Below are 14,554 nucleotides of genomic sequence, written 5' to 3'. Positions count from 1 at the left end.
TGGGTTGCTTGGTCACCCATTGGTTCGCTTGTGAAGGCGGGATAGGTTTGTTTTCCGCCCATCCTGCCTGTACATTATTAATATGATGTGACATAGTGTTCGCTCCACCACCTAACCTAAATGCAGGGGGATAGAAGAAGCCAAGGGGCATAGCACGAACACCTTTGCCTGCTGAGTCCAGTGGGGAACCGTCCCAAAAAAGACGGCTGGAGACGTTTCTCGATTTAAAATTAACAATTACAGTCTCCAGCTACACTTTTCCTAGTTGTGCCCACCCAGTCCACCCTTCTTCCTGTCAAAATATTATCAGCGATGTTACTTGCACCCGTGCAATTCGCATTACACCAATTTTTGATATGCTTCATAAGGGTTTCGTGATGTTCAACCTCCCCAACAGCAAGTTTCGGTACATTAACCAGTATTGCTACAAAAGGTGTTGCATCAGGAGGTAAATTTACTGGGGGTACCATTCTCCCCCGGCCCCCCTGTGTAGCTCTAGACCTTACTATTGGGGTTACACTAGGTACGGCCTCTAGGAAAGGTGCGGGCAAACCCTTGTTAACTTTCCCTTTGCTTTGAGCAGGGTTCTCAGCGGCCACATTAGTAGCCCCAGTGGATGCAATAGTGGATGGGCCACCAGTCTTGTGAGCAGAAACCTGTACCGCTGTTGGGCCTGACGCCGCTTGTATAGTAGTTGAAAGAGCCCGTGTGTTTAGAACATTGTTGATGCGCTCGCATTTCACCAGAAGCTCCTTAACGCAGTCCTTCAATGTTTCGGTAATGTCAGTGGCAATCTGGATTAGGGCAGATTCAAGCCTGTCCGAAAAAAGTTTTTCAAGAAGAGCTGAGATACCCTCCTCAGTAACAAACAATGCACGTTGAGCCCCAGGCTGACTACAGGCTGTGCTTCCTGGATCACCCGTAACCGCTGAAATAAACGGCCTCACTATTTCAGGCAGTGCCGGGGTCGGGAGAACCGTGGGAGATTGTGGCAGAGTTGGCCTGCAAGACTCAATTATAACCCTGGGTTCCAACGGTATACAGTTAATGGTGGAGGTATTTAAAGAGTCCGCGCCTACCGGAATAGTTTCCAGACCCAGCTCGCGCTCTGACTCTGCGATCTGGGTAGATAGTTCAGACACTTTCGTAGTCAAATACGTGATAATGCTAGTAGTGTATTTAGGAACCTTAGCTTTAGCCTCGCCAACAGCCGCTGTCACGAGTTTGCGCTTACCCATGATGTTAGAGATGTGGCCCGTCCCGTCCCTGATCGTCCTTGGACGGCCTTAGACGGCCCGCCCTCTGCCCGGGCTCCGCCCGGCGCGTCCCGCAGTGCGGGAGGCTTGATCAGATTTTGTTCACCTGTGGGGCGTGTCCTGGCGATGTCCTGGCGGTAGCACGCCTCTCAGCAGGCCAATAGGTTTGTGGGCGCTGTAGTTTGCCTCACCCTGTGGCTCCTTTGACCCCCAGCTGCGAGCGTTTCCCGCGAAGCGGGAAGCGCGAGATGTGGCGCAGGGGTCCGCATGGACTGCAGGGGAGCGTGGATTCCTTTCTGTGTTCGCCCCCTCAGACTGTCTGCGGGTCAGCACGACGCAGTTCAATCCCGCGATGCCAGAGGCTTGATCCGATTTTGTTCACCTGTGGGGCGTGTCCTGGCGATGTCCTGGCGGTAGCACGCCTCTCAGCAGGCCAAGAGGTTTGTGGGCGCTGTAGTTTGCCTCACCCTGTGGCTCCTTTGACCCCCAGCTGCGAGCGTTTCCCGCGGAGCGGGAAGCGCGAGATGTGGCGTAGGGGTCCGCACGGACTGCAGGGGAGCGTGGATTCCTTTCTGTGTTCGCCCCCTCAGACTGTCTGCAGGTCAGCACGGCGCAGTTCAATCCCGAATTTATTTGTTTCATGTGCTACTCTCACGCACCTTCAAAGTGCTGAGAAGTTGGGGGAAGGGAATGAGGCCGTAAAAGCGTTGAGTCGAAGTTAGTTAATACAAACAGACATGGGTAAACTTACAATGCTCTTAGTTAGTCAAAGTACAGATCCTGTTGCACAAAAGTCTTGTGCAGATTCTTCTGTTGAACAGACCAAGAGTCTGAGGTTCAGAGATTGATCATGGCATTATGATAAAAATTGGGCAAGGATGAAAAAAGTTCAAGTTCAAGAATTTATATAGCGCACTACTCACCCAGAGGGTCTCAAGGCGCTTGGGGAAGGGGTTCATTATTTATCAAATAGCCAGGTTTTAAGTTCTTTTCTGAAGGAGATGTGGTTCTGTGTAAGGCGGAGAACATAAGCATTGGGTGGAAGATCGATGCCAAATGAACCAGATTCTAGAAACGTTGCATTCATTCACCAAACCAGTAGAGTTGGGTATTTTGAGCATAAACTGCTGAACAAGCGGCCCAGCTGCTTAGAGAGGGTATGAATTATCGGTGGCTGATGATGCCAAGTCATTTAATAGATACGTGTGAAAAGATGCACATCCAACACAGAGCATAAAATGGCTCTGATGTGGTGGAGTGAATCAAAATGGCTTCCTCCTCAAGAACTACATCATTATCAAGACAACAGATTAGATAGAAACTAGTAGTACATCTGATGCCATGAAGATGGTTGGGGAGATGGCTCTCCGTGTGCATCATTAGCGTTTTATTAGAAGATGAGACATTTAGGGCTGTCTTCATCTAGTCCTCTCTTTAGAAGCTATACACAGATAATCCCCAAGGCCCCCCAAAAATGTCCCCTCTAATGTAAAACGTTCATTCCGGACCGAAGTTCTTGAAAAGCAAACTCCACTTACATAGGAACACCTCCTAAACTTGAATGTACTACGTTTCGTGTCAAAGTTTCTAAATAACCAGTCAAGTACTGGTTTACTATTGAATATATTCGTAGGGATGGTTTGAAGCAACTTTGATACCACATTTTTTCTTTAAGTGTTCAGATGCTCAATAAGTATAAATGCTGGCATACATGTTCCCTGCAATCAGAGGTAAGCTGCTCTTGAGGCAGCCACTAGGAAATTACCTGGCAGCTGTAATGGGTCCCGGTTCCTTCCTGGTGAATGGGCTGCTGGGGTCATCCCCCTCCTCTAATCGATAAACAGCCTTTATCACCCGATGCAGCCAATCCTGGCTCATGCTGTCTATCATGCGGTCAGCCTCATCGATGACCTGTGAGGATACATGCAGCAAAACACATCCAGTGTGGATAAAACTGCCAATCATAGAACATGCACAACATATGAAAGAAAGCTGGCTGCAAACAGAAACATGATTGGGAAGCTGCTGGAACTTCAACAAGCTTCCCAAACACATAGGCTAAAGGTAAAACAAAAGGAAGGGAAAAAGAAAGAGGAAATGAGAGAAAGCATGAGCGGAAATGTGAGAAAGAAAGAGGAAATGTAGGAAAGAAAGAGAAAGTGTAGGAAAGAGACTAAATGTAGGAAGGAGGAGGAATGTAGGAAAAAGAGGAAATGAAGGAAAGCAAGGAAAGTTAGAGGAAATGTGGGAAAGAAAGAGGAAAGAGGAAATGTAGGAATCAGAGGAAATGAAGGAAAAAGAGGAAATGAATAAAAGCAAGAGGAAATTAAGGGAAAAGAAAAGAAACAACAAACAAGAAAGAAAGAAAAAGAAGGAGAAAAAAAGAAAGAAAAGGCTTGCAAATATAGAGCACCTTTATAAGCTTTACAAGAAAATGGAGGTATTGTTATACCTCCTTTTGTCCAATGAGTGCAAATGCAGAGCCTTCCCACTACCATCATATGGGTCAAAAGCAAAAAGGTTAACAAGCATGAGAACTACTTTTGCTTTCTTTGTAAAGATGCTCGTTTGCTTGCTGGAATTATACCAAACACAAATAGAGATCAGTGCAACTATAGCTTTTATGTAGAATATTTCTTCTAAGATTAGCCATATCGATTTGAGGTGGTCATCAATTCCTGTACCATCAGGATGTGGTCTTAAATTCATACAACCTAAAATAGAGTCTAAAATGTTACAGACCATAACTTTAAAAAAAAAGGAAACAGCATACTGGGTTGCGTGGTGGTGCTTAGTTGAAGGAGCGATTTTCAAGTTAAATCCAATAACAAACTAAATAACTGTATACAAATTACACGACCCCCAGGGGTTTGTGCTACTACAGAAATTGATAAGCATCTCAAACTGATGTGGACTCACTTTAGAAATAATATACTGTATAACGATTATAGTTGTGCTAATCACGTTCTTTATTTCAAATATTGCAAACGGTGGAATCAACAGTTCCTCTGTCAGGCGAATTGAGTCGGTCACTGATGGACCGATCGATATATGCGGTGAAATAGGAATATAAATTTCTATGCTACAAAATAGGATTTTCTTTCCACTTATTAGAAAGAATGATGAAATAGGGTGGCTTTTTAAGACAGACGCTTTTATACAAGGAAAACTATTTTTTTTTTACTGTATCAAACTGTCTGCAATATTTGTTTGAAGTGGCACACATCTGCTCTGTGTTTTTTTACATTATGTTTTTAAAGCCTAAAAAAGTGCAATGTCAAACAAATAAATATACTTGAAACTTCACAGAATGACACACTAGGAGACAGATGGAATGAATGGCAATTGAGGTGCATGTCTTGTCCTAGATGAAAAATACATGCGCTCACCATTTAGGGGAGTCTACTTACCTGTAAAAATAGTTTTGCACCTTGAGGGTTTGCTATATTTGCAGGCTTTGCAACATCCCACCACAAGGCTTTTCAGGTATCTATCACAAGGCCTTTTGGGCATCCACCACAGGTGGAGGCAGTATGACGCATGATGTCAACCTGAAACCCAACATGCCCTGTTCTACATGTAAAGTGTTAGACCGCTGCGTCTGTAATAATGCAGTAGTCATCGCCACTTTCCGTGGTGGAGGGCTATCTTCATTGAATCTAATAAATTCATCAGACGCCAGAATCTGTGATACAGGTAACTAAGGTTTTCCTTTAGAGAACCAAACCTAAATTTGCACGAAGTTCACCTATTGAAAAACACTTTTTCCCATTGTAAGGCAGTGAGGCAGGGAGGCAGAAAGTGCGCAAGTGCTGCAAACAGATTCTTTGAAATAGTCTACCCCTCAACTGTCTTCTGCCTTAATGAAGGTCTACATAGGAGTGTTTAGTGAATGCATGAACCAAGGGCCACCTTGCCACCTTTCAAATGCCCACAAAAAATACACTGCCAGTGAAAATCAAAGACGTTGCTTTGCTTCTTGTTAAATGCCTTCATGGTCTTGTGAGTAAAAGGTTCCAAGGTACCGAGTAGCGTGGCAGTATGCATATTGTACAATCTAGTGTGTAATCACAGTTGTGGTAATTAAAGTACCTATGCTATGCTTGGCAGACAACACAAACATTTGTTAGGACTCCACAAACGTTTTCTGCCCTATCTAAGTAAGCTCTTCACTCTTCACGGTTATCTAAACTCTTTCTGCTGCCGTTTTAGGGTCTCTGGAGAAACAAAGCAATTCTATAGTTAAGTGTGATTTGAAACCAATGGCTCTCCCTAGGGAATGAACTTGGGTTGAGTGAGTAGAAAACCTTGCTATTGTGATTCTGCAAATAGACACTTGAATCTCAGCAACTCAAGTAGTGAGGTAATCACAAAGGAAAAAGCAGTTTTCAAAGGCAGGTGCTTGAGAGTATCATTCAGCATTAGCTCAAACAGAGCTGACAACAACTTAGTGAGTACGGTATTTAGTTACCATAGTGGAAGCGGAGCAGGAGTGGAGGGTTAATGTGTTTGCGCCACTCCAGAAAATTATGCGCAACTTAAAAGAGAAGTGCAGCCCTTAGTCGCAGTGGTATGTCATGAATGCAGCTAAATTAAACAAGTGTGGCAAAATAGTGTGGATATTTGCTGTAAAAGGTGCCTTTTGTATCTCATGACACCAGGAGACAGCCAAGTCCACATGCTGAACATTAAATGTGTACAGCTGGCCGTCTAGCCTTGTGAAGAATGCCCATAAAAGTATATAAGCAATACAGGTAACAAAACTGACTTCACCTATCATATGAATATTAGCCAAACATGTGGATGACCGTGCATGGCACACGCTTATCATGGATGACTCATCCAAATTGGTGCCATTAGCGTCATTTCAAACACTGCAAACTTCTGGACCACTTGTGGGATAGGTATGATTGTGGAAAACTATATACAAAGGGCAATTACCAACTGATCCATATGGCACTGCTCTTGGACAATGACAATACCAGAAGGTAAAATCTGATTCTGGGGGGTTTCATTGTACTCTGCTGAAAGTGTCTGTACTGAGTGGTTTGTCATTACATGCTTAGTGCCTTAGTATACTGTGTTCGGTGCTGCTTTCAACAGGGTGTTGATTCATACTACCCTCTGCTTGTTCAGGCACAAGATAGCTGTGGTGCTGTCCTTCAAGTTCTGGACAACTCCATGTATGTGTGGGTAGAAACACCTAAAAACTCAAATTCTCCCTATGCAGCTCAAGCAGACAGTCTTGGTGGTATTGTCCTTGGTCTGTCAAATTGCACTCAAGTGACCTCCCCTCCCCCACGCCACCACCACCATGGTTGGAAGAGTCTATCATGATGGTCACCATAGAAAATGGATCCCTATCATCAGCTTCTGTTGTGTCCACAAGCATAGGTTGGTCTGTATAGCATGTCTCTATACACCAGCTCGATCACACAGTGAGTACCACTCCTAGAGGGGTTTTATGGGAGACTTTTCATAGCAAGCGGCTGATACTGTGTGGTATTACATTTGTCTTGACACTATTAATGTTTACGCTGTCCTTTCGCACTCAGGTGGTGTTGTCCTTTACGCAGTTTTGGAAACACACCTGGAGTAAAAAAGATTTGAAGTTAAATAAGTTAGACTAGGCAAGAATTTCAACTGAACACCATGCCTTCTAATGAGATGTAGGGTAGGCGATAAGTAAATATTGAAAATAGTTGGGCTAAGAGACGACTCCAAGGGTATTTACAATATGGAAATGGAACGAAATGTAAGCACCGCAATACCTTGTTTTGTTTTTAAAAAAAGGAGAATATCCAGCCTATTAAACCTTCTCTCTTTACAACTTTTCGTAGCTAAATTATTAGGATGGGCTAAGATGATAAACATTGTCAAAAGTTGTGGCTAAATCTAAGCATCCAAAAAACAGAGCTGAGAATGTCCCGATTGGCTACTAAAACGGATTCTGGCTTGAGCAGAAACCTGCTTGGACTCGGCATTATTTTTTTTCAAAACTAGAATTCTGTTTTTTTTCAACAACGTGTGTAGGAAGGTAGGATCCTTCTGCATGGTTACCCCTACTTTTTGCATGGTGCTGTGAGGGTTTCTGACTAATCTGACAGGGATGCTGCTAATCAGGACCCCAGTCTCTGCGCTTTTTCTCGTAAACTGGTATGATAAGTACTTAGGTACAACCCAGATTTGACACTGGTGAACCCTTAGAAGTCCCAAGTATATGGTACTGAGGTACCCAGGGCATAGGTACACCAGAGGTCCCCCATGGGCTGAAGCATGTATTATGCCACCCATGAGAGACCACTCAAATTGTAACTACCGGCCTGCCATTGCATCTTGTGTATGCTGGTGCTAGCACCACTTACGACCGATATAGGTTTCCCGATATATAAGGTCACTGCACTTGAAACCTATAAGTCACCCCTAATGCAGGGTGCTTGGTTCTAAGTGTGAGGGTGCCCCTGCATGAGCAGAGCAGGACACCCCTACAACCTTCGGAATCTATTCTTCAGGGTTGTAAGTTCATCAGCCATTACGATACACAGAGTGGCCATGCTTCATTACGCGATGACAATCTCTAAACTACCTGTAACAAACCCGGTCATGTTTGGTATCAAACATGTTGAAATCACAGCCCCCACACCGTACACGGTGTGGGAGGTAGGTTTCATGCACTATAAAGCACCTCCGGGAGACCCTCAGTGCTCCCGGTACCACTCTTTTAAACCCAGACAGCACAACATGGCTGCTGCCGACCAGAGGCACGATTTTGCCCTCCTGCTGCTGAGCCATGCTCGCGCAGGAGAAGGCAGAACAATAGGTATCCTGTCACAGGGAGGTGTGACCACCTCCCAGACAGGGTTTAGTGTATTGGAGCGCTTGCCAGCACCACTCAGTTTGCTTGAGGGGCACATTTGGTGCCTTCCTTGCGTAGTCCAGTTAAAACCTGCTTAGGGAGCAGTTGGCTCCCGCTCTGACGCCAAAATGGACAAAGGACATGGGAGTATCCTCCACACTGTCCGACCCCTCTCCTGGGAGGGAACCCTGAATCGTCCAAACCCTTTCCTTAGGGTACTTAAGGGTTTACTTGCGTGTTGGTACCTAGAATCGTCGTAGGACAAGATTCAAGACACCACTTCTTCGAATGTCTGGGCACTCTGGGCTTCAAGGCTGCAACTAGGAAGACTCCTGCTGCTCCTACTATTGTCGCCCTGCTCGTCTGCTGCAACCCCCGTGCCTGTGCTCCATACAGGAACCTTCCAAGGCCTGTGGGCATCTAAGACACCTCAAGGAATATCCCTTGAAGTGAAGAAGTCTCTTTCCTGCATCTGCAGGCACCGCAACTAAGCTGACCGGACTGGTGATCCAGAGCTCCCACGGACTCTCGAAAGGCTCAGCAACACGGGTGGCCTGCCGAGTCCTCTCACCATGTTTGAGGCCAATAACCCTCGTCGGAGCCGCTGAAACCGAACCCCTGCGCACCCTGGTGACTTGCAGTTGCTAAGGCTTGATGGCTGTCTTCCACCAAGATCTTCAGGCTCTAAGTAGCCCCAACCTCAAGCATCGCCTGTGACCAAGATCTTCGTCTTCACCACATCACTTGCATCATGGACCTGCATCTTTGTTGAGCTGCTCGAGGTCATCTTGTGACTCCAGTGCCTCCGGCCTGCGGGTCCTCTTGAGGGTCTTCTTTCATTTCAGCAAGTTCCCAGGATTGCTTTGGGCCTGCCCTGACTTCCCTGCTTCTGGTGGGTCACTGGGACCTTATAGGTACCGACACTGCACCTTCTTCACTTTCCAAGTTGTTTGCAGTTGCCAAGGCTTGTTGGTGATCCCCACGGACACCGACCTCCTCAACGCTTGACATCCGACATGGAACAGCTCGTGAACGGCTCCTGGTCTTCCACAGCATCGCCTGGCCCGCAAAGCTGCAGCTCCAAGGTCATCATCACCTCTCCAGCAACACTCAACATAGGTGGGCATTAATCTTCTGTGCCTCCTAGTGACTCCTGAGTGGCATAGACTTTCCCCTCTGCTTGCAGGTACTACTTGAAACCACCTTTGGGTTCCACCGGACACTTTCAACATCTCCTGAAGTCCTCCATTGAGTTAGACAGCGGTTTCCGACGACACTTCACACCTATGCACCCGGCTTCCCAGGTGTAGGTATCCTGTTTCCTAGGGTATCCACTGGTGGAGTGGCTCTCCAATCTTCTGTCTTCCACAGGGTTTCTTCAGGGTCAATAGGGAAGGGTCCTTCTTTAAAATCTCAACCGCAACTTACCCACTGACTTGTGTTGAGCCCGCGGTCCTGTTCCCACTCTGCACAAGGCCTCCGTGGAGTTTCTGGTTACTTACCTCGGGTGGTTCCTTGGATCCCCGGCACTTCTACGTCTTACGAGTATAGTCTTGACTCGAGTCGTAGTAGCATACCACTATTTTATTATATGATTTGGTCTCCCCCTGGCAACCACTGTGTATTCATGCTAATTACCTGTTTCTATTCAAAAGTATTGTGTATATCTCCGGCTGGGAGAGATCTGTATGTGTTAGTGAGTGTCTTATAATGAATGCATATTTTTATAAACACACTTTTTTAATTAACCTATACGTATAAGATTATGTTATGGTGAAACAAGCTGCTTTGCGCTCCTTCTGGATTAAGCCTGAGGGATGCTCCCTGCAACTACCACTTTGAGAGCTTTTTAAGGTTGTCTAAGACCCCTGAAATCATCTAAAAGCGGTCTGAATTAGTGCAGGGTGCCCACTTACATAAGTGTGCACCAAATACTAAGCCAGTGTCTCACAATGTGCACACACACATGCAATGAGATAATCTTAAGGAAACAGGAACTCTTTTACATTCAAGTCCTTCATCCATTGAGCAAACAACTAACAGAACCAAAGTTCCAAAACTCAGGAAATACAGGTTTAACATCTTGTGCAAGACACCTCCACGCCTACAAATGGGCTTTTTAGCAAGAGTGTTTTTCAGAGCATATTAAGGATCCCATATTTCAGTATGTATTATGCATGCAAGTCAATTTTTTAAATATTTGTATTAAATTGATTTTTTATTCAGCATTTAGGCCGACTAGATTTTTAGTACAAAAAAGCAGGACTCTATTACCAGCACGTTTGACTTTAAAAAAATAAAAGAAAAAGTTGACAAAGAAAACTTATATTGACAAATGGACGAAGTCCCTTCTAGAAATGGATAATGGTAAAGGTTTGCAAGAAGTAGTGGGAGTTTTTACGGTTCACATTAAGAGAGCTTTCTTTTTAGGGTTCAGGTAAGGGTCGGAATAAGAGGTTGCAAGGGACTTTTAAGGTTCAGGCTTGGGTTGGATTAACCCCTTCGATGCTCATGACAAGCTCAGCTCGTCATGAGGCACGGTTGAGCTGTGCTTATGATGAGCTGAGCTCGTCATGAACAATGGGGATTCAGGGAATGCAGCACAGGAGGAAAATATCTCAAGCATCCAAGGTGTTAAGAGGATGCAGGGAACAGTAAGGTTTGTTTTGTACAAATGACCTGTGGAGGATGGAATATGAAATGCATTTTTCTCTCACTGTCTAGAATGCTGCTTGGAAATCCTAAATAGAAAACTATTCTGTCATTGATATCTACCTGTCAATAAACTGGTTCTCTCAAGCCTGGTTTAAACATACAATCATCTAAGGAATTTCCCAGTTTCTGTGATTTTACTAATTCCCCAAACAAGAGACAATCAGCAGGAAAGGTGGTGATATTAGACGTCAACAGGTCATAAAAGTCACTAAACTGGTAATGCTGGTAACTGCAAATACCGAAGTCGTGTCATTCATATGCAGGAAAGAGTGCACTCCAGATTCCGTGACAACGAAGGGCACATCCATACCTAAAATAAATGTTGCCCATACACAACACCAGTACATCATGCTGAAGAGGCAAGGGGAGATGTTTTCAAAGGTGTCTGGACTCGACAGGGACCCAGTCCAGAACTAGACCTCCTATAGCATTCCTCATCATCTGGGATGCATTTAAGGGCGCTTTACATGGCATAGACTGTACAAGTAACCTAGGAAAAACTGTACATGCCCTCATTGAAAGCACTGGGATGAGGACAGGCAGTCAAAAATTGAAAAAACGTTTTTTAATTTAAAAAAAACGCATATCATCTCACCTTTGAAATGGCCTTCTTTTCAAGCAGTACTAGTCAAGCAGGCCCTGCTATCATCCCTAACACCCAATCCGAACCCTTATTATTCATTTCTAGAATGGACTTCGTCCATTTAATTATTCATTTGTCAGTAAAAATATAGGTTTTCTTTGTTGCCTTTTCTAAATTATATTAAAGTCAAACATGTGCTAATGATATAATCTACTGTTATTTTGTACCAAAAGGCCTCAAGGCTGAATAAACAAGCATTTGCAATGCAATAGGTCTAGCATTACTGATAGTTTGAGGTATTGGTGTTGCAAATAATAATACAACGCCAATAGCGCATATTTTCAGTAATGAGATACCTAGTGCATTGCAAATGCTTCCGTAATGAGCCAGGGAACCAGCATTGTACGTCTCAGTGCAGTACCGTAAACTGCTCCTAGAGGTCCCTAGTGAGCAAGGCACCAGCACTGCATGTCTCGTGCAGAACCGCAAGCTGCTTCTAGAGATCCCTAGTGAGCAAGGCACCAGCACTGCTTGTCTAGGTACAGTACTGGTCCCTACTGTCAGACTCGCACCCCGGACAACCCCCCCGCCCCCTACCTGATCCCGAAGCTGGACGCACGGCGCTAGCCACAGCCTCCATCGGTCTCTGAGCCTTCCGGTCAGCTGCGCGTGGTACAGGAGCGTCACCGCCGCCGCAGACTACGGAACAACAGTACCCAGGAAACCCGTGCTAGGGGCATGCGCGACGCATGTGCAGACTTGCCAGCATAAATGGCGGCCGCCAGTAAGGCACATCGTCGGATATTGCCGAACGCTAGAGGAGACCAGCTCACTACGAGAGAAGCGCGAGGCCAGCGCTTGTCTCCCTTTCTTGTTCTTTGGACCATCGTGAACAGCCAGGACCGTTTACACTCCGTGACGGTCCGGAAGCCTATCGCCTTGTTCTGGGGTTTCTCACTGCCTGCCTGCCTGATACCAAGAGGATTGAAACGAGTGGCGCTGATCAAGAGATGCCCTGCTGAGCGGACAGTCTCAGAGTACACCTGGGGTTCCAAGCGGTGATGTAACCGCGGCTTCTCTTACACAGTTGCTTATCTTTGACCCTATCGCAGCAAGCGGAACTCGAGCGGCATTTTCGGCCGCTACTTTTCACAGTGCCCTCCGTTGGTGAGCTACCTGGACGGGGGCTCTTGCGGAGGACGGTTGGTCCGTACAGTTCGCTCGGCATTGTCGGCCGAGGAGGGGTTCCGCAAGGAGTTGCGGAGCGGTGAAGGGTATCGTTAACTATATTTACTTACTGTTATATTTTCCTGTGTGCTCTTTCTTGGATGTGACATTAAAACATCCTAACAGGTTTAAACACTCTATGTTGTCTGGTTGTTGTATTTGCGGCACGCATAGCGTAGGAAGCGGAAGTCATTTCCTGTGCTTTATCTCACACACAAGGGAAAATCAGTAGGCAGCCAGTGCGCTTGAGTGCTGGTAGGTCCTCCCTGTGGTGGTCCGTACCAACCGTAGGTCGATCCCGGAGACTGTGAGGATCACACCTAGTGAGCAAGACACCAGCACGGCATGTCTTGGTGCAATACCGCAAACTGCTCCTAGAGGTCCCTAGTGAGCAAGGCACTATCACTACATGTCTAGGTGCAGTACCGCAAACTGCTGAGCATCATAAACTACCTAAGTGAAACAGTACACAGCTGCTTGAAATATGACCAATTATATGTCTAAAGTCATAAGACCGTGGTGACCTCAATGGACAGCTGACGATCCACTATAACAAAACAAGCATGCCCATGTTCAGATAAAAGAAAAGCACGTCTGCCATTATCTCATCTGAGGTGGCCGTGCTGATAAAATTTTCAAACAAGAGTTGAGAGAGAGAGTACAAGAAAGCCAATTAAACAAAATTGTGAACACAGGCTCTAATTAAAGCATATGTGTGAGAAACGAAGTAAAAGGTCCCATGGGACCTTTTTTGCCCACATATGGTACTGCACCCTGCAAAAGATATGGTAAATCCACCCTACCCATAATGCAGAGCATGAAAGACAGAACTAAGAGTACATTCAAATAGCTATGTCCATGTATACAATTAGTAGCTTTGAAATGTGACAGAGTTATTAAGTTAATTTCAGATTAGGTTGTACTCTGTGTGGAGCTGATGAATGGAAAATTATAGACAGTCTCCTATAAATGTGAGGTGTTCTAGTGGGTGAAGTAACCACTGCTAACCCAGCTTAGGCCAAGTGTGTGTCCTGCATGAAGCCTTTTAAGAAAATAGTGCCTTGAGGATGCAATTAAAACCTAAAGAGTAACAACAAATGTAACAGGGGTGTCCTAATGGCAGGTTACAAGAAGACACAAGGCGGTACTAAGGAGGAACTACTAAGCCTATTGACCAACGACAAGCCACCATTTACAAAGGACAGGGACAGGAGCCAATTAAAAAGCTGGGCAGAAAGTGGGCGGAGCTTTATACCCATATCCTGAATACAAAAGACACACAATTGATGGACGGAATGCACAACAAATCAAAACATTCTCCTCCAAGAGATCTGGGTTAATCCATCATTATTTTGCTCACCAGGCCACCCCAGTTTAGACCTGGCCGTATGCGAATCAATCTTGACCCTGTGCTTCATGGGAATAGTTCAGCCCGAACTGCCAAGCCAGGGCCTCCCTGGACTGGAAACAAGCATCCTAGGACCTGGTTCGGGGTTTCATCCCTCCACGATAGCTTGAATCCAGTGGAACAGTGAGCCCGGGACCCACTTTTGGGCGTGCCCGCCACACTTAGGGCGAGAAAGCAAAAGACACACAATTGATGGACGGAATGCAGAACAAATCAAAACATCCTCCCCAGTCAAGAGATCTGGGTTAAATCCGGGACCCGTGTCTGGGCATACCCGGCACACTTAGGTCGAGAATACAGCATGTCTCTAAGGCAGCGCAAGCACTGCCTAGGCGAGAGCTAAAAAATACATTTGACAATATATAAAAAAATTACTTACATGCATAATAATGAAATAAGGGATCCTGCAAAGGCTCTGAAAAAAGTGAATCTGTAGGCAAAGGGTGTCTTGCACAAGATTGTAAGCCTGTACTTCCTGACTGCTGGAACTTTGGTTCTGCTAGTTATCT

The 14,554-nt window shown here is 45.5% G+C and overlaps 1 protein-coding gene across 1 annotated transcript in view; it reads right to left on the bottom strand.

Annotated features, from left to right (window-relative positions):
• DDX51 (DEAD-box helicase 51) overlaps window positions 1-14,554 on the bottom strand; it is a 171,939-nt gene that overhangs the window by 78,198 nt on the left and 79,187 nt on the right. The window contains exon 8 of the mRNA XM_086942761.1: window positions 3,022-3,167. Coding sequence (XP_086798887.1) covers window positions 3,022-3,167 — 146 coding nt within the window. The remainder of the gene's footprint in view (window positions 1-3,021; window positions 3,168-14,554) is intronic.

Source organism: Lissotriton vulgaris, chromosome 11, assembly GCF_964263255.1.
Source record: "Lissotriton vulgaris chromosome 11, aLisVul1.2, whole genome shotgun sequence".
Classification (NCBI taxonomy): Eukaryota; Metazoa; Chordata; class Amphibia; order Caudata; family Salamandridae; genus Lissotriton; species Lissotriton vulgaris.
Note: the sequence above shows the minus strand (reverse complement) of the source record. Positions and strands in the feature narration are given on the sequence as shown.